This window comes from Ornithorhynchus anatinus, chromosome X1 (genome assembly GCF_004115215.2).
Source record: "Ornithorhynchus anatinus isolate Pmale09 chromosome X1, mOrnAna1.pri.v4, whole genome shotgun sequence".
Lineage (NCBI taxonomy): Eukaryota > Metazoa > Chordata > Mammalia > Monotremata > Ornithorhynchidae > Ornithorhynchus > Ornithorhynchus anatinus.
Window position 1 is genome coordinate 13830958 of NC_041749.1, and position 25400 is coordinate 13856357.

Below are 25400 nucleotides of genomic sequence, written 5' to 3' on the forward strand. Positions count from 1 at the left end.
GGCTTCGATGACTATTAAGCGATTCGTACACTCTGACCGGTTTTCTTGGCCAAGTGCACGAGTCGAAACCTCTCCAGATTGGAGTTGCTGAATCACTGTGTCAGAGATTTTTGACGCTCCCTGCGGCCTGTTGAGCTGGAAGAGTTTCCCGTTGGACTGGTAGCGCAATCCGACTCCACCTTGAAGATCACTCGTGACCTCTTTAAGCGCAGTAGCGGAGAATATATTGTAGCACAGAACGCACAGAACAAGACTGGGCCAACCAAACAGCCCCGCTGCACTGTCATGGTGACAATAAAGAGGTCGAAAAGTCTGTTTAGCTTCTATCTACTCCAACATTTGGCACTTGAAAACTTAAAAAAAATCACGCCACCGAGGAATAGCCTAAGGGCGTTGATGAATTCCTCAGGATAACCCCAAATGTGTGCAGCTCCGCTTCGAGAAGCGGCATGGCGCAGTGGGTCGATCACGGGCTTAGGAGTCAGAAGGTCACGGGCTCTAAACCCGGCTCCATCGCTTGCTCGCCGCGTGATCTCGGGCAAGTCACTTCCCTTCTCTGAGTCTCACTCACCTCATCGGTAAAATGAGTATCGAGACTGCAAGTCCCACGGTGGACAGGGACTGTGTCCAACCCGAATCGCTTGCATCCACCCCAGCGCTTAGTGCAGTGTCTGGCATCTAGCAAGGACTTGACAAATACCATAATTGGCGATTTCCAGAGCTCAAATACCATAATTAGCGATTTCCGGAGCTCCGGTTTGTCGATGGCGTAAAATGTTTTTCAGGGAAGGCCTTACGGAGCGGGGGGGTCAGGCCTGATGAACTCAAGAGCCGCGAACGTAAGAGGGACTACGGTTGAGAGCCCCGCGTTAAAAAAAAAAAATCATTTAATCGGAGTGGCACGTAGGCTGGCCGGTGTGGGGGAAATGGAGGCAGCGAACAGAGGCGAGCAGGCGAAATAATGAATGAGGCAATGTTACCCAGATTTCTCCCACGAGAGCCACACAGCAGGGGAAGACAAGCCAAGTGTGACCATCCCTAAAACAGATGCTTTGGTGCTGCTTTTTTCTCTATCTGTTGGGCTACATTTGGGTCCGAACCCGCACCGTTCATTCAACGGTATTTATTGAGCACTTACTATGTGCAGAGCACTGTACTAAGCGCTTGGAATGTACAACATCGTGCCCCAAGGATTTATGCTCTTCAGTAATCTGTTCACAAGAACTCTGGCTAGAATCTTGCCCAAAGAGCACAGCGGTGCGAATCCCCTCGTAGTTTCCCCAGACAGTTTTCTATTTTCTCCTTGAAGCGACGGCGATTGCAGTGGAATCTCTGAAGTCCCCACTGTTCTGAAAGTTGAGGAAAAGCTTTTTCAAAGGGCTGGAGATTAAGTCCCTCCCTGCAAAGTTCGACAGGCAATGTCATCAGCTCCAGGGGATTTTGCCATTTCTCATCGTTCGAACTGCCTCGTTACTTCCTCAAAAATCGGGGCTAAGGTTCACGCCTTCCCATTTTATCTCGTTTCTGCGCCCCGTACGGTCTCCTCCCCGACGGTCAAATGGAAGTTCAGGAGTTCCTTTCAGCGTGTGTGGTTACTGTGCCTTCTTTTTCTGTGGTGCACATATTCCACCTCCATTCTTCAGTGGTGCTAAAATAAGACGCTTGGAGTGACAGAGTAGTAATAATGCAACAGAATCCGTTAAGAGCTTCTCCGGTGACGCGTCCTTAGCCTTCCCCGATTTCCCTCCCTTCTGTACGACAGGTCAAATAAATCAATCGGCGGCATTTATTGAGCGCTTAATGGATGCAGATCACTGTTCTGTGCACTGGAGGAAGTAGACGGTGAGCCCCGGGCGGGACAGGGGTGTGTCCGCCTGATAAACCCGTCGTATCCACCTCAGCACTTGGAAGACTGTGCGCCCGTCAAAGGGCAGGGACTGTCTCTATCCGTTACCGATTTGCACATTCCAAGCGCTTAGTACAGTGCTGTGCACATAGTAAACGCTCAATAAATACTACTGAATGAATGAACAGCGATTGACAGACGGTCAGCCCTTAAATACCATCCAAAAAAAAAGCTGGCGGACCATACTCTGCAAGCCATTCGATACTCACCCCTCCGACGGCGCTCACGTATATATCCTTATACTCTGTTTCAACTACCTGTGCTTCATTTTAATTTTAATATCCATTAATTCCTTGAGGGCAGGTGTCACGCCTACCGACTCTATTGCACTCCCTCAAGTGTTACCGTCAGAGGGCGGGGACTGTCTCTATCTGTTGCCGACTTGTCCATTCCAAGCGCTTAGTACTATGCTCTGCACATAGTAAGCGCTCAATAAATACTATTGAATGAAGGAAAGTGTTAGCGATTCTCTGCACGTGGTAAGCACTCAACTACCATTGCGATTAGACCGTGAGCCCGTCAAAAGGCAGGGACTGTCTCTCTATCTGTTACCGATCTGAACATTCCAAGCGCTTAGGACAGTGCTCTGCACATAGCAGGCGCTCAATAAATACTACTGAATGAATGAATGATTGACTGATTCAGTATATCCCCTGGCTTGGTCTACTGGAGAGAGCACAGACCCGCGAGACAGAGAACCTAGGCTCTAATCCTGGCTCCACCGCTTGTCTGCGTGACCTTGGACAAGTCACTTAAATTCTCTGCGCCTCTCATCACCTTATCTGTAAAATGGGGACTAAGACCGTGAGCCCCACAGGGGACACTGACTGGGTCCAACTAGATTAGCTAGCCTGTGAACTCGCTGTGGGCAAGAATGTGTCTAATTGCTGTTATGCTGTATTCTCCCAAGTGCTTTGCACACTAAGTGCTCAATACAGGTGACTGAACGAATTAGCTTGTATCTACGCCAGCGCTTAGTAGCGTCTAGCACATAGGAAGCACTCAAATACAAAAAAGATACCCCTGACTGATCAGGAGGAAGAGCTGCAAAGTCGCTGAAACATTTCTTGCTTTGCTACAAGTATTTATTAATGCATCGCTTCATTAAACCAGTCTTGATAGCGTCTCCTTGCTAGAGCCCCAGTCTAGATGGGTGCCTGACAGACAGCGTCACTGTTTACACGACCACCTCTTACGGCGGGTCCCTTGTTGCAGCAGAGCTTCTGCGATGTGAAACACGCAAGGCATTCGGTGGCTTTATTCTCCAGGGGCTTGATGGACGGTGCCCTTCACCGCCCTGGTTGGGCTAACTGCTCGAGACCCGTCTGGCTTACGTGCTCCAACTCAGCACTTGGCTCCTCGCACGGCCGCAGGGAGCAGTCCACCTTTCGAGTTCTTACCGCGACCCCACCGTTCAGACACACCACCTCTATCTCATCGGCGGGGGTTGAGATTTCAAGCTAATGCTTATCACGATCCACAATCGCCGAGCAGAGAATTACACCCTTGCCATTTTTCTAATCCTGTGGGGTCCACGGACGTCTTTCCATGCTACGGCAGCCTAGCCTGCCTTTCCGTCAAACTGTCTCGTGAGGACGAGCTCGTCAGACTTCGGATCCATCATGGCTGCGGCACCCGGTGCTGTTATTTACTTTTGCCGTCTCGTGCCGATCCTCATTAAGCGTCTATTCGAAGAGCCCCTCTTTTTCTGATTTTGAAAACAAGTGGAGCACAGTCTCAAGCCCTGTCATCCGGCAGGGAAGTCTGGTGTATCTAAAAGCTCAGTATTCGCTTCACGGAAATAAACGCTAACATGCCCTTGAAAGCTTTAGTTTATTCCCCCCACAGATAACGCACCCCTTTAGAATTGTGCTGGAACACCTTGGCATTCCTAGTTTGGACCAAAATAACCAAAGGTTAGGCCTAAATAAACTACATCGAATCTGTCATTTCAAACGTTGGCCCGACTGACCTTGTCCCATTCTAAATTCCAGAACGTCAGACGAGGCGGCCCGGGAAAGGAGACCGCCTTCGGTTTTTCAGTGCTTAAATGCCTTCTATGTAATAAAAGAGTGACCCTCACTACACGAAGGTTAGATACAAAGTAATTCAACTATTTAAAACTGCTCCAACTGATTTGGGCTGACGAACTCAGAACTCACTGTTCTGGGGTGTTTATAATTCCATTTCTAATGAATTCATTCAGTCGTACTTACTGAGCGTTTACTGTGTGCAGAACACTCTACTAAGCGCTTGGGAGACTACAATACAACAATAAAACCGACACAGACCCTGCCCAGACGCTTACGGTCTAGAGGAATCAAGTTGGGCTCTCCTACAGAACTGGGCCCTTGCGTCTTGGATTTAGCCACGGCATGGGCGGAAACAGAAATACTTCCGGAGGCTGAAAAATCAGACGCTGGGATGAACGTCTTCCTAATGTCAAAGAGCTCGGGGCACAGGGATTCTATTTAGTCGCCATTGTTTTTACGAGACGTTCTTCCCCTCGACGCTATTTATCGCCATCGTTCTCGTCCGTCCGTCTCCCCCGATCAGACCGTAAGCCCGTCAAACGGCAGGGACCGTCTCTATCTGTTGCCGACTTGTTCATTCCAAGCGCTCAGTACAGTGCTCTGCACATAGTAAGCGCTCAATAAATACTACTGAATGAAAGGGATGGAAAGTACAGCCTAACATTGCTGTACTGTAAATATTAACTCAGATACAAAGTATGATATAAGAGAGAAGCTTAGGCATATAGCTGCACGTACTGAAGAAGTCTTTGGGAGACTATTTGGAAATCTCCGGACCACATTTTCAAAGATGGGGACCCTTTAAAAATATTCAACATGGTAAGACTTTGCACCATTTCCATTCTCTCACATCATACATAAACACCCCTAAAGACAATTTGTGAACTGATTCTTAAAAGAATACACCCTTAAGAACCAAGAAGAAGCATACTGCGGGGGGGGGGGGGGGGGGGCGCAGTGTGTCCCTGTTCTCTACAGAATGTAGAGAAGAACAAATAAAAAAACAATAACGGTTTATAAGAAATAGATTTTGAAATGGGCACTCACCTCTTCTTCCTCCCTACACCTTTTCCCCCCCATTACAAAAAAATATAACTGTGATCTTAGTACAGTGCTCTGCACACTGAAAGCGCTCAATAAATATGATTGAATCTTGGGATGTTTCAAAGACTGCTCCCCTTCCAAAGCCCAGTGCCGCGTTAGGCCTTATTTAAAAGCATATCTCCTCCAAGAGGCCTTAGGTCCTCATTTCCTCCTCTCCCACTCCCTTCTGCGTCGCCCCTTCACATAGATTTGCACCCTTTATTCACTCCTCCTTCGGCTCCACCGCTCCTATGAACGTATCCGAAATTTATTTATTTATATTAATGCCTGTCTCTAGATCGTAAACTTGTTGTGGGGAGGGAAAGCGTTACACTGTACTCTCCCAGGCGCTTAGTAGAGTGCTTGGCACACGGTAAGCGCTCAATAAATATGATTTAGGCTGCGAAGGCTCAGAGGGGCTGGGAAATGAGGAGGAATGTGTACAAGTTCAAAACGGATAGAGCGCGGGCTAAAGATGAATGAGGCTCTACCGAGCCGGGAGGACCAGGGGAGACGGGAAGAGGTTTCCATCCTCCCACGTTACAGATCCAGAGAAAATACAAAAGAGTTGAGGCCCAGAGTTCAGTACTTCTAGACTTTCTCTTCCACCGTTAAACAGACCGGCAGGCACCACGGTGCTCGAGGAGCAACACGTCCGTGCCTCGAGAGGGGTTTGAATAGCACCTGCTCCTTTCTTTAAGCAACACAGAGCACTACAGAGATTCTCTGTAGGAAACTCCGAGGGGCATCGAAGGTAGGTCAGTTGATCTTTCTCGGCGATAATTCCCTTTCAATCAACAGATTCTTAAACAGGAACTGTTTGTGTTGGTGAAAGGCACCCGAGTGGTCCAAAGCAAACAATGATTTGTAAACGTCGCTTCATCAATTGTCATTACATCTAGTCACCCCCGACACTCACAGGTCACTTTTGCACCTGTGGTACAGCCCTATTTTTAGCAAAATTTTGCGTAGCCACGGAAGTGGCTATTGAGAACTGGAAGGAAAAAAAGAGGCCTTTTCCGTGCATACTTTCTAAACCTCGCCTGTCCTCCGTGGACCCGGGCAACGGTGGCGCCTTCAAGCGCCCAATAAGAAGGGGTGGGGTGTGAGCTGTCCACCGCAGGAACCTGTGCCTCCACCCCCACGGGACTGTACAAGTTTCTCCCTTTCCATCGGGTCTGGGCTCTTGCCAGAGTTGAAGAGGAGGGCCGGCGTGGCGACGAGGCATCTGAGGGACTCGCCGGATCGCGGTCGGCACTGTGGAAGCTAACCCGCGAGAGCTATTCTCCAAGAAAAAAGCCACGGCAGGAGGGAAACAGCGAGCGGGCGAACGTCTGGCATCAAACCCAGGGCAGCTCCTGACATCATCGGAGCACATCCAACGCCCCTATGCCAACCCGTCTGCAACGGATGTCGATACACCCCCTGCACTAGTGATGTTCCCTAATGGCATCCCGAGGTCTCCCAGATACGTTCCGCGAAGCCACCTGCGCAACCAAGAGCCTGTCGCCGGATGGATCCCTGACCCCTCTCTTGTTTCACAGCCACGTGAGCCCCGGTGCTGCTTCCAAGCCGGGGGGGGGGGGGTGTCTCAGCGGCAGGAGCTGAAGTGGAGGGAGGTTGGATGTTTCCAAATAAAAACACCAGGCACAAGGAAACCTGGTGCTGTATCAGGACCAGAGGGGACAGGTGGGCCAGTTGAAATACCCAACCGCCTGGTATAAAACCTAACGATTGGTCACCCTATTCAGTCACCCCGAATACCTCAGCCCAAATCTTCCAAGAACTCGACCTCCAAGTTTTTAATAATAATAATAACAATGTTGGTATTTGTTAAGCGCTTACTACGTGCAGAGCACCGTTCTAAGCGCTGGGGGAGATCCAGGGTCATCAGGTTGTCCCACGTGAGGCTCACAGTCTTCATCCCCATTTTACAGACGGTGGAACTGAGGCCCAGAGGAGTGAAGTGACTTGCCCACAGTCACACAGCTGACAGGTGGCAGAGCCGGGATTCAAACCCGTGACCTCTGATTCCCAAGCCTGGGCTCCTTCCACTGATCCAGGCCGCTCCTCACCGTGCTTAAGGGAAGCGGTGCGGCCTTGCGGAGAGAGCAGGGGCCAGGAGGGCTGAGGGACATGGGTTCTAATCCCGCCTTTGCCGCTCGTCTGCTGGGTGACCTTGGGCAAGTCACTTAATTTCTCTGGGCCTCAGTGTCCGCATCTGTAAAATGGGGATGAAGACTGGGAGCCCCATGTGGGGCATGGACTATGTCCAACCTAAGTTGTATCTATCCCAGTGCCTAGTACAGTGCCCGGCATATAGTAAGCCTTAAATGCCATTTATAAGAAAAAAACCCCGGGGGCGGGGGAGGAGGCGTTCTGAAGGAATTACATGGAATTTTCCCTCCCACCTCCACAGTTTTCTCACTGAATAAAGGAACTGGGCCATTTGCTACTATTACCAACTAGAATCAAATAACGTGCCTCTTTGCAAGGGGAAAAAGAATCCCAGAGGAAAACCTCTGGGGGTTATTTAATCCACTACAACTCCATCCCTTATACAAAGCTATAGAAAACACGTTAATGTCCCCAATTCTGATTTTTTTTTTGTTGTTTTTCGCTTACACAATGTGTTAGGAGTTCACGAAGTTAAAAGTGTCGGCAATCACTACCTTACTCAAACACACCCCAAGAGATATTATTACTAATAGAGCATGGCATAACAAATGAAGTTTATTCTGTGAACTATCACAGTTTTATTAGCGTTGCTAAACGCTTGTAGAGGATCTAACCAGTTTTGAAATACGGATGTTAATGGGTTCTCTGTGTAACCACTACTGGGAGAGCTAATTAATAATAATAACGTTGGTATTTGTTAAGCGCTTACTATGTGCCGAGCGCTGTTCTAAGCGCTGGGGTGGACACGGGGAATCAGGTTGTCCCACGTGGGGCTCACAGTCTTCATCCCCATTGTACAGATGAGGGAACTGAGGCCCAGAGAAGTTAAGTGACTTGCCCACAGTCACACAGCTGACAGGCGCAGAGCCGGGATTCGAACCCATGACCTCTGACTCCAAAGCCCGGGCTCTTTCCACTGAGCCATGCTGCTTCTCTTAATTGCTTCAAGTACAGCATGAAGCTTCTTTAAGGGATTCCCAGAAATTGAGTGCCACCGGGTTTTGTTGTGTGGAATTACAACAAACTAAAATTATCGGATTAATTCTGATATTTTAGAGATAAATTAAGAATTTATCAAGAATGCTTGTTTTTTCTTTCCCAAAACATACTCATAGTGTTAAATATTTGCTGGAAAGCACATATAACACCCTGTCTTTCCTGGATTTACTCACCTAAAGATCAGGATTAATACTACTGGATGCAGGCATTTAACCCATAAACAGTCTGCGAAAAACCCCCAAATACCCAACTGAAATCACCAGAATAACTTGTAATTTTAGAGGTCTGTCGAAGTAATGGGTCAAATTTGTCTTTTCTAACCGTTCCCCCTATTTTGAGCAGGGGACTAGGAGGATTTAGACAGTTGGATGGACGAGCACGTCATGTTCATGCACTTTAAAATGTACTAAATCGTAAGAGTTTTTGTTTTCCTTGTACATGCAAAACCACACACTAGAAATAGCTCAACAAGCTATTACACAATGATCACAAAACACTAACTAGTACCTAGAAGTTGCAAACGATCCTTGGCCATGACCAGATTAGTCATCATTTTAGCCTGAAGACGTCTGGCTCTGTCACACTGTTCACCTGAGGGAAGAAAAAAAGTGACAATAAGTTTCACTAAAATACTTCATCATCAGTATTTATGCCCAAATATCAGTTCATCAATGTTCCTGAAGATTTTCCTGCACTTTATGGAGAAATTAAGCAGGGTAAATGTCTGCATTAAACTGAAAGTCCCCAAATTATAAATGTACAATAGTATTCATTTCTGTTAGGAACGACAACCTTTTCTATCGCGTATCTTCTTCGTGACGATTAACACGGAATAGAGAAGCTTTAACTCTACGCAAAAAACAATTCTGTGGTTCTTTTCTCCCAAATGAACTCCTGAAATCCTGAGTGATCTCAGCTCTGAAATTGACTGAAGCACTGATCCCGGTTTGCTCTTCCAAGAAGCAATGTGGCCTAGAGGAAATAGCACGGATCTGGGAGCCAAGAGAACCTGAGTTCAGAACCCAGCTCCGCCCCTTGTCTGCCGTGTGACTTTGGGCAAGTCCCTTAACTTCTCCATGCCTCAATTACCTCATCTGTAAAATGAGATACCCGGCTGTGAGCCCACGTGGGACAAGGAACACGGTGTCCGGTCTGATTAGCTCGTACCTATTCCGTCACTCAGCACGGTGTCTGGCACACAGTAAGTGCTTAACAAATACCATTACAAAAAGAAGTAGAAAAGAGGGTGGGAAAAGGGCAGGAAGAGAAGAACAAGGCCAGCCATTAAGGCACAGACATCTAGGAGGGCTTTCCGCCTATCCTGCTGAGCCTGTGTTCATTCCATCAAAGATCCACCCCGAGAATCGCACAGAGCCTGTTACACAACTGCTGAGGATTTGTTTTTGGTTCCTGTGGGTGAGGGAGGAGAGGGCCAAGAAGGGGAAGAGAAAGTTGGAGAGAAAAGAAAAAAAAAAAAAGCAAGGGTGTAGTTCCATTTTAGCTCTAATTCTTTCAGCTGGCTCATCTCTCTTCCCAAACTTAATACTTAAATATAGTACTGACGCTCACTGGCTTCAGTTTCAGCCACCTGGTAGAGGCAGGATCAGTGAAAAAACTCCTTTAGTTGGGAATCTCCTGTAACTGAATCTACACAGTTTCTTTTTTCACAGTTACAAAGCCTGACCTGTCAAAGCAAAGAGAAAAGGCAGATAATAATAATAATAATGATGATGGTGGTATTTGTTAAGCACTTACTATGTGCCAAGCACTGTTCGAAGCGCTGGGGCAGATACAAGGTAATCAGGTTGTCCCATAACGAGCTCACAATCTTAATCCCCGTTTTACAGGTGAGATAACTGAGACGCAGAAAAGTTAAGTGACTTGCCCGAAGTCACACAGTTGAACCAAATATAGTTCAGAGAGGGCTGGTTGAAAAAAGAGAAAAAGTAAGTTATCTTTTTCGAGTTTGGGAATTCCCTTTTTTATTATAAGAAAAAAGCTACAGATGTTGAATCGACTACTGTCTAGAAATCTTACTAATACATTAGCTCAGTCTGAATATTTAAGAGGCCTATTTCTTTAAAAACAAACAAAAAAAAAACCTCATGAAATGATGGCTACTTAAAAAAGTACATCAATCCACCTATCCATATTTAGTCTCCAGGATATTGGAAAATATCACCTCCCTGGGAAAAAGCAAAGTAGGCCTGACTGCAGAATGAAGAATCACAGAATAAGGTAAAAGGCTTCTGTCCATCTAGAGAAATGCACCCAAACCAACCCCCAAAGTTGCCTACTTTTGTCTAGCAAGAAAGCAGCCACATCTCCACTGTGCCATGCCTAGAATTCACCCCAGGAAAACATAAATATTCACTAGTTAGGAGAAAATAAACTAACGGCAGTGAACAAAATCAAGGTCCTTGAAGTTCTGCACATCTTGAATAAAGACCATGAAGAAAATGTGGAAAGCCTAAAATGGGTAATTTCGAGCTCCAATTTTATGACTATAAACATTCTAGGGCATTCAAAAAATTGGCCAGATCTAATCGTTCTTATTTATGAGGCTCTGAAAACTCAACTTTCTTGATTCCTATAAAAAGCCCCATGAATGAATAGTAATTTAAAGATGAAGAGTACTGTAGAAACAGAAATAATACTTTAACTCCTCTCTGTACACCTTCAAGTTCTGTTCCTGAATTTACTTTCGTTATAACAACAACTACACAAAGTACACACTGTTCTGCCAGAATAATATTTTCACTACACATTCTGGCTCCTCGCCACGGCAGAATTAGGAAATGTTCTGCCAACACAGCAAGACATCTAAGCACCGTATAACGCTGGAGGAAATGGCTGTGCTCACAGGTGAGCTCATAGCCGACACAGCGAATACCAGAACGTGAGTTTTCCTAAATGTGGGATTTGATTATAACACAACTCCCGTGTTATAGTAGACCTGGATGTAAAGTAAACTGGGGAAAGCGTGGTTTTTTGTGTCAACCTTAGCTGAACCTATTCTAGGCAACACAAGATGCGAAGGAAAACAACCACAGGGACCAACTACACCGCTGGTGTTTCAGCAGTACGGAAAAGCAGATCCGATATAGGCAATTAAAGTATCGCCTTTGGCCCACAAAAGACTCCAAGTCGAAATGGTTAGGACAGATTGAGATCAACAGAATTTAAAAATCTGACTCAAAAATATGAACAGTATTTGTAAGAATTAATCAGAGGCAATCTTGGGGCATCTCACCTCTTTGGGTGAGGGGGAGAGGAAGATGCCTCTCTACTTGTTTTGTTGCCTGTCTCTCCCTTCTAGACTGTGAGCCTGTTGTTGAGCAGGGATTGTTTCTATCTGTTGCCCAATTGTACTTTCCAAGCTCTTAGTACAGTGCTCTGCACACAGGAAGCGCTCAATAAATACAACCGAGTGAAGGAATTGGAAGGGAGAGGGAGAGGGACCGAGAAAGAAATACCGAAAATGATGGCAAGAAGAATTTTCGCAAGGGCAACCTGTAATTTTTTATAAGGATACTGAGAGTTCAGAAAGAAGTCGAGAGTGGCGACGAAAATATAGCGCAGCCTGAGAAAGTTTAAGAAAATTAAGACAAACAGAATATCCAAATGCTACCGAAAGAGAAAATTAAGGTGGCATCGAACAAAATCACACGGGGTGCGACAGACACCAAATTCTACAAGTTCTACTAAAGAGAGAGCATTTATATTCAGCAAAGAGTGAGCTCTGGACTCCATCTGAAACTTGGAAAGAAGTAGCGCATTCGTGATGTGAAATGTGAGAAAAACTATATATGGAATACCTCAGAGCAAAATGCATCTCTTCGGGCTTGGCACGATAATTCAGTGCCTACATCAAGAACAAGTACACTCTGACCTCGTGGGGAAAAAACCTCAAAGCGATACTTAACAAAGGAGACTGAAAACTTTCAAAAGTACTACCGAATAACTCTTCTTCCATACATATAAAGGAGATCATCAGTCATACTTCAACAACGAAACCCTAATCGCAGCGTGGCCTAGTGGGTAGAGGCCGGGCCTGGGAGTAGGAAGGACCTGGGTTCTAATCATAGCCCCGCCACTTTTGTCTGCTGTGCGACCGTGGGCAAATCACCTCCCTTCTCTATGCTACGATGACCTCACCTCTAAAATGGCGATTATGACTGTATGCTCCATTTGGGACATGGACGGTCTCCAACTTGATTAGCCTGTACCTACTCCAGTGCTTAGCACAGTACCTGGCACTTGGCAAGTGCTTAACAAATACCATTTAAAAAAAAAAAAAAGAGAACAGGCCGGATTCTGCTCAGGATGCTCAGCCACTGACCCTATCTATGTGTTCTGCACATAGTAAGCGCTTAACAAATGCCATCGTTATTATTATTATTACTTAATACAGTGCTCTGCACATAGTAAGTACTCAATACATATTAATTTTTATAGATTTCCTAGAGAAAACCAGTATGGTTCCATTCCGTTCCGCTTCCACTCCATTATTAGACTGTAAACCCGTCACTGGGCAGGGATTGTCTCTATCTGTTGCCAATTTGTACATGCCAAGCGCTTGGTACAGTGCTCTGCACATAGTAAGCGCTCCATAAATACTACTGAACGAATTACAAAAATGACAATATTCAGGAGCCTAAATTGTATAAGTCTGCCCAGAGATAGGAAGGGAACAGAGTTTTGCCAAAGCAGCTTAGCGTTATCGTGACACAGTCAACAGACTCAACTGGGCAACGCTGGAGAACGGACAAGTTTCTTATATTTCCAAAAGCTGCAGCTGAATTGGGAAGGAAAATGTGGTATTTGCAGATTTAATTGCAGGCGGTCGGGCCAGAGATGGAACTCTTGAAGATAAAATGGTTAAAACACAGAAGACCGCCCAGAAGGAACCGCACGGGTGGAAATTAAAACTGTGGCGAGCTACGTTTACCTCGGCAAGGAAAGAGACAAGACCGCCTCGCTTTACAACCAACGTGGGAGGAGGCAAGCACATTAGCTCTGTTCCAATAAAAGCAAGACTGTCACTGTTAGTCGACGAGCTGTCCCCAGAGAAAAGATACAGCTTCGATTTCCCCGCGACGCCAGCCACGAAACACATATTGGACCGATGATGGGCTGAAGAGAAAATGGAAGTAACCCTATGAGTAATGGAGTGAGACATACGCAGTCTCCTTAAAGAACACAGTCCAGAGGAAGACGTTTGCAAGTACAACAGCGATAGGGCATATAAAGCAAAACAAAGACTGGAAATCACGTAGCTTAGAACTGGGACAGGAGAGAAAGATGAGACTGGGCCTAACAAATTAGAGGGAAAAGAGCAGGATACGCATGAGAGACGGAGAAAGTGGTGGGGAGTTTTCATGACAAAACTCTGGCTCCAAATGGATGGCGTGTGCCCAGTAAAATCGTGTAAGCCGATCCGAGTCACGGAGGGGTGAACAAGAATGATCTGCTCCCCCTCTCCTCCCCACCCTCTGCTCTTCCCCCTTCCCCTCAGCACTGTGCACATCTGTACATATTATTTATTACCCTATTTATTTTGTTAATGAAGTGTGTATCTCCTTGATTTTATTTATCTTGATGAAGTCTTGTTTCTGTTTTGCTTTGCTGCCCGTCTCCCCTGTTTAGACCGTGAGCCCGTCACTGGGCAGGGATGGTCTCTATCTGTTGCCGAACTGTCCATTCCAAGCGCTTAGTACAGTGCTCTGCACAGAGTAAGCGCTGAAGAAATACTATTGAATGAATGAATTGAACCAAAGGATGAGAAAAGGTACTGAGGACCAAAATAATCCACAAATCCTTAGGATCATAGGGGTTCACTCCATGGGGGCAATGGGGAAAATGGCTTCCAAGGCTGGCTGAGGAGGACTCCCAGCCTTGCTCATCCCAGGTCACAGACAGCAACACCTGAGACTTTCCAATCAGGACAGAAAAGACCCAAACGGTGGCTTTCTGGGGGTATTTGCTCTTGAAGGCGGTCATTTTCATTCCTTAGAAATCTCTGGCTGCTTTCTGACCCCTGGGCTCCAAATGAAAAGTTAGTACCTATGCTTGAAACTAACGAGAAGATCTGGGATGACACGGGTCGCAGATCAGACCGAGCGCCCGTCATCGGGCAGGGATTGTCTCTATCTGTTGCCGAACTGTCCATTCCTAGCACTTAGTACGGTGCTCTGCGCATAGTAAGCGCTCAATAAATACTATTGAATGAGTGAAAGACTGCGATATGAATATTCTATCATCATAACAGTGAATTTTAGCTATCTGGTACAGGTTCTATGTGCTCTCTGTGTATGTTACATGCAAATATATAGATACACGGCACGAAACAAAGACGACCGACATTCTGGATGCAAATTGGTGAAACTTGCTCTAAATGCAAAAAGGTGGTGGAGTTACACGTCCATACTAGACTTATTTTAGGTGCAAGGATTTTAGATCGACTGTACTAAATATAATAGCTCAGGTTACTTTTTAGTCATTCATACTAACAGTAAAAGTGTAATTCCTAAGACTTTTCACTTTGGGATCATTTTAGATCTTTAACAAAGGGCAAAAAATATTCCTCAGAGTGAAATGAAATGCTATCAAGGCACGCCATTTTAAAATCACGTTCTAAAAGTTAACACTTAAGTCTAGAGTCTTTCCTTAAGACAAGAGATCAGGGGTCAACCTACCTTTCGAGAGAAAAAAAGATCTAATAAACATCACACCCAATTTTTGGCGCAAAAGCAGCAAGCAAAAAGAAGCGTTCACCTTGTCCTGTGATCAAGACAGCTATTCCTTTTTCCAGTTCTTCGATTCCTTTCTTATACCATTCCACGGCTTGTTCCTTCTGACCTGCTTAAAAGGGAAATAATGTATTAAACATATGCTCTACATCCAAAATCTACAGAAATATAAAGGCTGGGAAAAGCACGGTAAATTACTCTCCCACAAAATACTGGAAAAAATAAAACTGGCTAATTCAAACATTAAATTATTCTTAATTATAGTAATTGCAGATAATAATAAGAGCACTGGGGAAGCACTTGCTACGTGCTGAGCACTGTACTATGGGATGGGGTTTATACATAATAAAAATAATAATAATGTTAATACTTGTTAAGCGCTTACTATGTGCAGAGCACTGTTCTAAGCGCTGGGGTGGATATAGGGTAATCAGGTTGTCCCTTGTGAAGCTCACAGTCTTCATCCCCATTTTAGAGACGAGGTCACTGAGGCAGAGAAGTGAAGGGACTTGCCCACGGTCACACAGCTGACTAGTGGCAGAGCCGGGATTCGAACCCATGACCTCTGACTCCCAAGCCCGGGCTCTTTCCACTGAGCCGCGCCGCTTCTCTACGTAAGTCAAGCTGGAAGCAGCAGGCCCCGGGGGAAAGAACTCAGGGCTGGGAGGCGGGTTCCAATCCGGCTCCGCCACTCATCTGCTGTTTCCACATCTGTAAAACGGGGAATAAGGTCCACCACTTGTCAGCCGTGCGACTTTAGGCAAGTCGCTTAACTTCTCTGTGCCTCAGTGACCTCCTCTGCGACACGATGATTAAGACCGTGAGCCCCACGTGGGACAACCTGTTTCCCCTGGATCTACTCCAGTGCTTGGAACAGGGCTTGGCACGTAGTAAATGCTTAACAGAGATCATTGTTAGAGAAGCAGCGGGGCTCAGTGGAAAGAGCCCGGGCTTGGGAGTCAGAGGTCGTGGGCTCCAATCCCGCCTCCGCCACCCGTCTGCTGTGTGACCTTGGGCAAATCACTTCATTTCTCTGTGCCTCAGTGGCCTCATCTGTAAAAATGGGGATTAAAAAATGTGAGCCCCACGTGGGACAATCTGATGACCCTGTATCTACCCCAGCGCTTGGAACAGTGCTCTGCACGTAGGAAGCGCTTAACAAATACCATAATTAATTAATTACTAAGGTACACTGTTACCTTTTGTATCAAATGTGCCTTTTCCCTCATCCACCTTACACCGGGAGTACCAGGAGGGTGGGACTGTGTAATCTGATTATCTTGCTCCTACCTTTTAATCCACCCTGCCCCGCCCCGCCAAAAAAGTATTTATGTGCTTACTACGCGCCAGGCATTCATTCATTCAATAGTATTTATTGGGCGCTTACTATGTGCAGAGCACTGTACTAAGCGCTTGGAATGGACAATTCGGCAACAGATAGAGACGATCCCTGCCCAGTGACGGGCTTACATCTTCTAAATGCTGTGGTACATACACGGTAATCAGGTGGGATACGATCCCACATCGGACTCACGGTTTTAATCCCCATTTTACAGATGAGGTAACTGAGGCCCAGAGAAGTGAAGTGACTTGCCCAAGGTCACAGAGCAGACAAGTGGCAGGGCCGGGATTAGAACCCGGGTCCTTCTGAATCCCGGGCCTGTGCTCTATCCACTAGACCATGCTACCCTTCAGGCGATTAGCACCGCTTCATTTAATTTTTTTTTTTTTTTTTACAAAAACAATTTTTCATCCACAAGTTTTACTCCTACCCGTTTCAAGCTCACGCTGTCACAACTCCTTCCCTAAATATTGAGCCCGGAAAAATACATTCCCATCTCCTCCCCACCAGACGGGCAAGTCACCTCACTTCTCTGTGCCTCAGTTCCCCCACCGTGAGCTCCATGCGGGACAGGGACTGTGTCCAACTTGATTAACTTGCATCTTCCTCGGCGGCTGGCACAGAGTGAGCGCTACAACCAGACGCGACATACCCACGGTCATGAAAATAACGACGCTGGTGGCTTGGGGAACTAAATTAACCCCAACTCTGCCTCTGCACCAGTCTCGTTTCTGGGCCCTCTGTTCTAACAAGTCCGGTCTCTCGGGATCTATTTGCTAGGTGCCACTGAGTAGATGTAATTTACGGGTCTGCATTAGCCAACCAAGTTATCTGCCGGAGCTCGTAGTTTTCAGTTTTGTTAGGCCAAGGTCATCAGGTCTTCGAAAAGGAAAGGCTGGGCTACGGAAATCAAACAATTTTCACAATTAAGTTGTGATGTCGCGATTGTAGAGTCTCCTGCCGTACATGAGCCAAGGGATTAAAAAAGAAAAAGAGGGAAATTTTGGGTTCCTGAGTAAGGTGGAGTGAGTCGGAGGATCAGTCACAGCAAGAAAGTCTAAAGAAGCTCAGTTTACAAGTACTGGGTGTATCCCAGTTTTAGGATCAAATCGGTACAGATTAAGTAAACGTTTTCACAGCAGAATGTCTAATTTAGTTCTTCATAAATGCCATCAGAAAGCTGGCATCAAAGTAAGCACGGGATCTTGGAACTTTTTGGATAACCCAGCATCCCTTTGCACACCTAAAGGGATCGCCTCTTTCTGAATTTAAGTAAAAACAAAACTTAAAGGAGGCCAACGTTCAAGGTAAATTCTGTACTGCTGCAGGTGACTGGGGAAAGGCGAGACTTGAAGGAATTTCTGATACACAGGGCTACGTGGAGCAATAGTAAGTTATAAAAAAAAGGACTCCTGCAAACGACACAGAAATCGAATGCTGTATTTGAGATGAGTTTTAAGACAACCAGAAAGAAAAGATCAGAAATCACTTCATTCTCGAAATGAGATGTTTTCAAAAAGTCCCCAACAAAAAGCAAACCTGGGGACAAGAGAAATAGGAAAAAGTGACCCCCCCCCCCCCCCCCCCGCAATCCTTTTACGGGGAAAAGAAGAAGGCAACATTCCAATCACTGTAAAGGAAGTCCCTGCCCGGATGACAACCGGTTTCTGAAAACCGTATCCATTACCAAGTGGAAACCTAAATCAATCAACTTCATTAAAAGAACAATATTACACACGGTGGGGTGGATTTTCCTAAAATGAACCAGAACTGCTGAGAGTCAAACAAATGTAGAAGAATAAGCTAATTACACCTATGCCGAGTTTGAGAGGTTTCCCGACAGGGTAGCCGATTTCTCTCAATGGGAAGGAAAATGGACTGATTTCTCCTGATAATAGGCCCCCCGACACGGCCTCGCTTTCTCTCACCTCCCCTCGTTAAACTTCCTCCCCACCTCCTGGCTTTTAAAAGTCATTCCTTCACTTCCCCAGCGCTTCTGGCCACCCCTCTTCCTACTGCCCCCGCAACTAGTACCATAAAGGAGGAGAGAGCGTAGTCAAAACCGATGCGTTGGGCAGCTGAACCTCGAGACCGTGAGCTCCTTCTGGGCAGGGAATATGTCTAACCAACTCTGCTACACGCCAAGCACCCATTCAACACCACTGATCGATCGAAATGCGGTGTAAATTTTAGAAGCCCGGTAAGTGCCCTTCATCTCAGCTTCTTAAATCGAAGCCTTCTGTTATCTAAATGCCCGATTTTCAAGCGGTTTCTGAAGCTAAAAATCCTCAGACTAAGCTCCCCTTTCATGCAGGGATCTAGTTCTTCACGAACCCTGCATTTAGGAAAACTTGGCTCATATCCCCCCCCGCACCTGTGTGCATGAGCACCGCCATTTCTTCCCATCCTGAAAGTTCACCTCCAAGAGGCTTTCAAGAACAGAGGGGCAGGTCGCAGGTCGGGTGGGCGTTAGTATGTGGAGCACTGTACTAAGCACTCGGGAGAGTTCGATACAACAGAGTTGGCAGCTGCACTCCCTCCCCACGAGGAGCTTACAATCCAGAGAGGAAGACAGACATTAAAATAAATTAAGGATACGTACACGGGTATTGGGGGGCACAGGTAGTGTGAGGCTGAGGTTGTGAATATCGAGCGCTTAAAGGGAGCAGATGCGAGTGCAGAGACGAGGACGCAGGAGGGAAAGGGAGAATATACCGCTTGTCCGCCTTGTGACCTCGCGCAAATCACTTCACTTCTCTGGGCCTCAGTTACCTCACCCGTAAAAGGGGGATCGAGACTGTGGGCCCCATTTGGGATAAGGGATTGTAACCCACCTTATTTGCTTGTATCCACCCCGGCGCTTAATACAGTGCCTGGCACTTAGTGAGTGCTCAACAAATACCGTAATCAAAATAATAATAACAATAATATATTGTATTTACATTGTCTGGAGGCCTGGTAAGGAACGAGCACTGGATTAAAAATGGAAAGATTAAAGATGGGACACCTGAATCCCGTTTGTTCTGTCGCTGGGTGACCTGTAGCGTGATTTCTGACTCTTTCATTTCCACCGGCAGGAACACAAGACTCATAACTGTCGATCAGACTGTAAGCCCGTCAAAGGGCGGGGACTCTATCTGTTGCCGACTTGTACTTTCCAAGCGCTTAGTACAGTGCTCTGCACAAAGTAAGCGCTCAGTAAAATACTATTGAATGAAATACTATTGAATGAACCAACTGCTACTTTAAGCAGTCTTGAGGATCGTGATTACGTTGCCGAAGGAACTGGAACTCCGAAGGGAAAAATCCACGCATTATTACATATTCCTGCAGTTCCCAAAGGTTTTCAATCAAAATTCATTTCACAGAGTCTCTTCAACGATCATCCTTAATGCAGGGAACTGTACTAAGTGCTCGGGAATGTCCCGTACGACAGAGTGGGCAAATACAGTCCCTGCCCGCAGCGAGCTTAAATTATATCCCAGTTCCCTCCGCTTCTCCTCAAATGACTGATTTCAGCCCTCGTTCCTTTTCCTTCAAAATACTTCCCTCTATTTCAAAATCTTCATCCCCTCGATCTGTTCTCTCTTCCCATAGCAGCGTCACTGGACTATAAACACTTCTTCTATGGGACGGAATCTTAGAGCTCACTTGGAAAAGAGACCTATTCTTAATTCCTTAGAGAGGAAGCGAGGGGGAAAAGAGGAAAAACATCGGGAAAAAGTGGGCAGTGGAAGTGGTTGATAGGGTATAGTTTCACTCTTCTTTTATCCATAATGTAAAGAGTCTGCACAAAAGTGCTTACTTTTTTTTCTCATAGGGGTCAGGCGTTTAGAAGTACTGAAATTAAATCTTCTGGCTTTCTCAAATTTTAAACGTTTGCATTGGCAGTGTACCTCTCTGCCCTAGACCTTGAACTTGGGGACAGTTGGCGACTTCTCTGAAATCTTAATACAGGCCGGAGAAACGTAATCACCGCAAGAGGTGGCGATCAAAATCAGCTGCCCCTTTGGTCTCAGGAAAAAATAAAACAGCCAGTTCATTGCTAGCCAGCGCAATGAGGCCAAGAGATATATAAAGGCAAAAAAATAGTCAGTCAAAGAACTTGGTTTTTTTTTGCCCCCCCCCTCCCCCCATGACTGCAAATCCAAACTGAAATGATCGGCCGTGCTTATTTCCCCAGAATTGATCACGTCAATTGATCATTCTGCTGCATGTATTCTCTCCCGTTTAAAAGCCCCATTACGGAGGGGCGGGTTTCCTTTGAGGGAATGACATTATTTATTGAAAACCTGCCTGAGGGTCCCCACGGACCCTGTCACCGCTATGCAATAAGGACACAAAGGAGAAGGGGAGGGGAAAAGAGGGGTGGGCCCGTGTTTAGACTGTGAGCCCGGCGTTGGGCGGGGTCCGTCTCTATCTGTGGCCGAACTGGACAATCCAAGCGCTCAGTACAGTGCTCTGCACCGAGTAAGCGCTCAATAAATACCAGTGAATGGACGAACGAGGGAAGGGGACCCTCAGAGCTGCCCCGGTGGCTGGGCTCGCATCCCTGCAGTTCGGCTGCTATTTTCTTGAAGCAAGGCGGTGGTACCCAGGAAACTCCTTTTTTTTTTTTTAAAAAAAAAAGTATCTGTTGGGCGCTCACACCTGCGTGGGCACTGTAATCAACGCCCGGATAGATATAAGCTAACCAGGTGGGACACAGTCCATGCCCCTCATGGGGGCTCACGGTCTTCACCCCTATTTTACAGGGGACAGAGAAGTCAAATGACTGGCTCAAGGTCATTCTACTCGTTCTCTGGAGGAGGGAAAACAGATGAGGGGGGAAAGGGAACGGGAAAGAGAAAGGAAGAGGGAATTTCGGGGTGTCTCCCGAAGGTCGGAAGCGGTCCCTGACTGGACAGCGATGTGCCGGAGGGAGAAGGCAAGGCCAGGGTGTCTCCACAATCTCTCGCTAAGGAAGCGGGTGGGAGAAGGGTGCACGTCACTCAATCGTATTTATTGAGCGCTTCCTGGGTGCAGAGCACTGTACTACGCGCTTGGGAGAGTACCAACTCCGTTGCACTGTGCTCTCGGAGGCGCTCGGCACAGTGCTCTGCACCCAGAAAGCGCTCGGCAAATAATCTGTGGTGACCCCTGACCGGCGTCCTACCTCTGGCCTGGGAATGCCCCCCCCTTATTATTTTTGGTAAACGCTCAATAAATACAACTGAATGAATGTCTCCCCTTTCCCCCGGCCTGTGAGCTCGTTGGTGGGTTGCGCTGCGCTTTCCCGACCGCTTAGTCCAGTGCTCTGCACCCAGGAAGCCTTTGATACAGAGAAGCAGCGTGGCTCGGGACGTGGGTTCTAATCCCGGCTCCGCCACTCTGCTGTGTGACCTTGGGCAAACCGCTTCACTTCTCCGTGCCTCATCTGTAAAACAGGGATCGAGGCCGTGAGCCCCCACGGGGGACAACCTGATTACTTCATATGTACCCCAGCGCTTAGAACAGTGCTTGGCACGTAGTCAGCGTTTAAAAAATACCATTATTGGTAAGCGCTCAATAAATAGAGAAGCAGCGTGGCGCAGTGGAAAGCGCATGGGCTTTGGAGTCAGGGCTCATGAGTTCGAATCCCAGCTCTGCCACTTGTCGGCTGTGTGACTGTGGGCGAGTCACTTAACTTCTCCGTGCCTCAGTTCCCTCATCTGTAAAATGGGGATGAAGACTGTGAGCCCCACGTGGGACGACCTGATTCCCCTGTGTTTACCCCAGCGCTTAGAACAGTGTTCTGCACATAGTAAGCGCTTAACACATACCAACATTATTATTATTATTATATGATTGAATGAACGAACGTCTGCCTCCCCCCTCTAGACTGTGAGCCCGTTAGCGGGTAGGGATCGTCTCCGTGGCCGAACTGTGCTTTCCGAGCGCTTCGCCCAGTGCTCTGCACACAGTGAGCGCTCGATAAAAACGACTGAATGCACGCACGCTTCGACCGGCGCTCTGCACCCGGGAAGCGCTCAACAGAGACGACGGAATGAATCGACCCGTGCTCCGCACCCAGGAGCCGCTCCATGAAGATGAATGAATGAACCCGCGTTTCGCCCGGTGCTCTGCGCACAGTTAAGCGCTCAATAAAGACGACTGAATGAATGAACCCACGCTTCGCCCAGGGCTCTGCCCCCAGTATGCGCTCCATATAGTCGACGGAATCAAGGAGTACTCTGCACGGAGTGAGCGCTCCATAAATACGACTGAATGAAGGCTCTGCATGTAGTAGGCGCTCCATCAAGACGACTGGATGAATGAAGGCTCTGCACCTAGTAAGCGCTCCTTAAAGACGACTGAATGAATGAACGCTCTGCACCTAATAAGCGCTCCATCAAGACGCCTGAATGAACGCTTTGCACGTAGTCGGCGCTCCATCAAGACGACTGGATGAATGAAGGCTCTGCACCTGGTAAGCGCTCCATAAAGGCGCCTGAATGAACGCTTTGCACATAGTCAGCGCTCCATCAAGACGACCGACCGAACGCACGCTCCGCACGGAGTCGGCCCTCCATCGAGACGACCGAAGGAAGGTCCGTCGTGTCGGGGGGGGGGGGGGGGGGGTCGGGGGAAGAGGGAGGGTGCGCGGCCGTGGGTTCGAATCCCGACTCTGCCGCTTGTCGGCTGTGTGACTGTGGGCCCGTCACTTCTCTGAGCCTCAGTTCCCTCATCTGTCAAATGGGGATGGAGACTGCGAGCCCCACGGGGGACAGGGACTGGGTCCAACCCCATCTGCTCGGATCCTCCCCGGCGCTTAGTGCAGTGCCTGGCTCATAGAAAGCGTTTTAAAAATGCCATCATTAGTGCCACTTGTGTGACTGTGGGCAAGTCACTTCACTTCTCGGTGGCTCAGTGACCTCATCTCTCAAATGGGGATGAAGACCGTGAGCCCCACGCGGCCCCACCTGCTGCCCCTGTCTCTCCCCCAGCGCTTCGAACAGTGCCCTGCACCTAGTCAGCGCTTCACAAATACCACCATTAGCATTATTATTATAAAATGGGGATTAACTGTGAGTCTCAGGTATTATCGCTATAAGAAATCCCAACATTATTATTATTATAAAATGGGGATGAAGACTATGAGCCTCACATGGGCCAACCTGATGACCCTGGATCTCCCCCCAGGGCTTAGAACAACGCTCTGCACATAGTAAGCGTTTAACAAATATCGACGTTATTATTATTATAAAATACCAACATTATTATTATTATAAAATGGGGATTAACTGTGAGCCTCAGGGGGGCCAACCTGACGACCCTGTCTCTCCCCCGGGCGCTTAGAACGCTGCTCTGCACGTGGTCAGCGCTTCACAAATACCAACGTTATTATTATCAAATGGGGACGAAGACTGTGAACCTCAGGTATTATTATTATAGCAAATTCCAACATTATTATTATAAGATGGGGATGAAGACTGGGAGCCTCCCATGGGCCCCCCTGCTGCCCCTGTCTCTCCCCCAGTGCTCTGCACTTAATCAGTGCTTCACAAATACCAACATTATTATAAAACGGGGATTAACTGCGAGCCTCGGGTATTGTTATTATTATAACAAATGCCAACATGATGATGATGATGATTATAAGATGGGGATGAAGACTGGGCGCCTCCCGTGGGCCCCCCTGCTGCCCCCGTCTCTCCCCCAGCGCTTCCAACAGCGCTCTGCTCCTAGCCAGTGCTTCACAAATACCAACATTATTATTATCAAATGGGGATTAACTGAGCCTCAGGTATTATAATTATAACAAATCCCAACATTATTATAATTATTGTAAGATGGGGCTGAAGACTGGGAGCCTCCCGTGGCCCCCCCTGCTGCCCCTGTCTCTCCCCCAGCGCTTCCAACAGCCCTCTGCACCTAGTCAGCGCTTAAATCCCAACATTATTATAATTATTATAAGATGGGGCTGAAGACTGGGAGCCTCCCGTGGCCCCCCCCTGCTGCCCCTGTCTCTCCCCAGCGCTTCCAACAGCGCTCTGCACAGAGTCCGCGCTTAATGCCAACATTATTATTATTATTATAAAAGGGGGATTAACTGTGAGCCTCAGATAGTATTACTGTAACAAACCCCAACATGACGATGATGATTATAAGATGGGGATGAAGCCTGGCAGCCTCCGGGGGCCCCCCCTGCTGCCCCCGTCTCTCCCCCAGCGCTTCCAACGGCGCTCCGCCCATCCCAAGACGGTGACGATGGCTACCTTTGTCGTCCTCGTCGATGCGCAGGGCGATGGAGATGTAGTCGAAGGCCTGCTTGTGGAAGGCGCGGACCTGCTGGGCCTCGCCGACGGGGTCCGGGCCGGGCGGGTCCCGCCGCTCCTCCCGCCGCTCCTCCCGCCGGCCGGGCTGCCGGTCCGCCCTGGCGGCCATGAGGAGGCGGGAGAAGCGGCGGCAGAGCCAGGCGACGAGCAGCCCCAGGCGGAAGGCGGCCAGGCGCAGCAGGGCCCAGGCGGCCGCCAGCGGCCCCGACCACGACCCGGGCGGACGCTTACACGGCGGCGGCGGAGGAGGAGGACGAGAAGAAGAAGGAGAAGAAGAAGAAGAAGAAGAAGGAGGAGGAGGAGGAGGAAGAGGAGGAGGAGGGCCCGGCCCGCCCGCCGGCCCGCCCCACCCTCTCTTCTTCTTCCCTCGTCCGCCCGGCGAATTCATCCGCCGCCGCCGCCGCCGCCGCCGCCGCCATTCCCCGCTCCCCTCAGGGCTGAGGCGACGGCCTCCTCCTCCTCCTCCTCCTCCTCCTCCTCCCCCCCTCCTCCTCTCCCGCCCGCCACTTCCGGCGTCCTCGCGCCCGCCCAACTCCAACTCCCAGCGGGCGGCGCGGCCCGAGGCCCCCCCGGCGCGCCCGTTGGAGGGCGGCGCGGTGCCCGCTGGGACTTGGAGTCCGCCCGCCCCCCACCCGCCGCCGGGACTACAACTCCCAGCGGGCGGCGCGGCCCCGGGCCCCGTCCGGATCCTGGGAGGGCGGCGCGGTGCCCGCTGGGACTTGGAGTCGCCCGCCCCCCTCCCCCCCGCCGCCCCGCCCCCCCGCCGCCGGGACTACAACTCCCAGCGGGCGGCGCGGCCCCGGGGCCCCG

General features: G+C 48.3%; 1 protein-coding gene across 3 annotated transcripts in view; it reads right to left on the minus strand.

Annotated features, from left to right (window-relative positions):
* The window catches only part of SPAST (spastin), a 54955-nt gene extending 29890 nt beyond the window's left edge, over positions 1 to 25065 (minus strand). Inside the window, exons 1-3 of one of the 3 annotated variants that reach the window (XM_029049896.2) lie at positions 24531 to 25065; positions 14977 to 15063; positions 8707 to 8790 (exon numbers count right to left, since the gene is read on the minus strand). In XM_029049896.2, the coding sequence (XP_028905729.1) occupies positions 8707 to 8790; positions 14977 to 15063; positions 24531 to 24978 (619 nt within the window). In that variant the 5' untranslated portion in view covers positions 24979 to 25065. The remainder of the gene's footprint in view (positions 1 to 8706; positions 8791 to 14976; positions 15064 to 24530) is intronic. The other 2 variants (XM_029049897.2, XM_007673281.3) reach the window with 2 other exon arrangements.
* Positions 25066 to 25400: the final 335 nt, after the last annotated feature.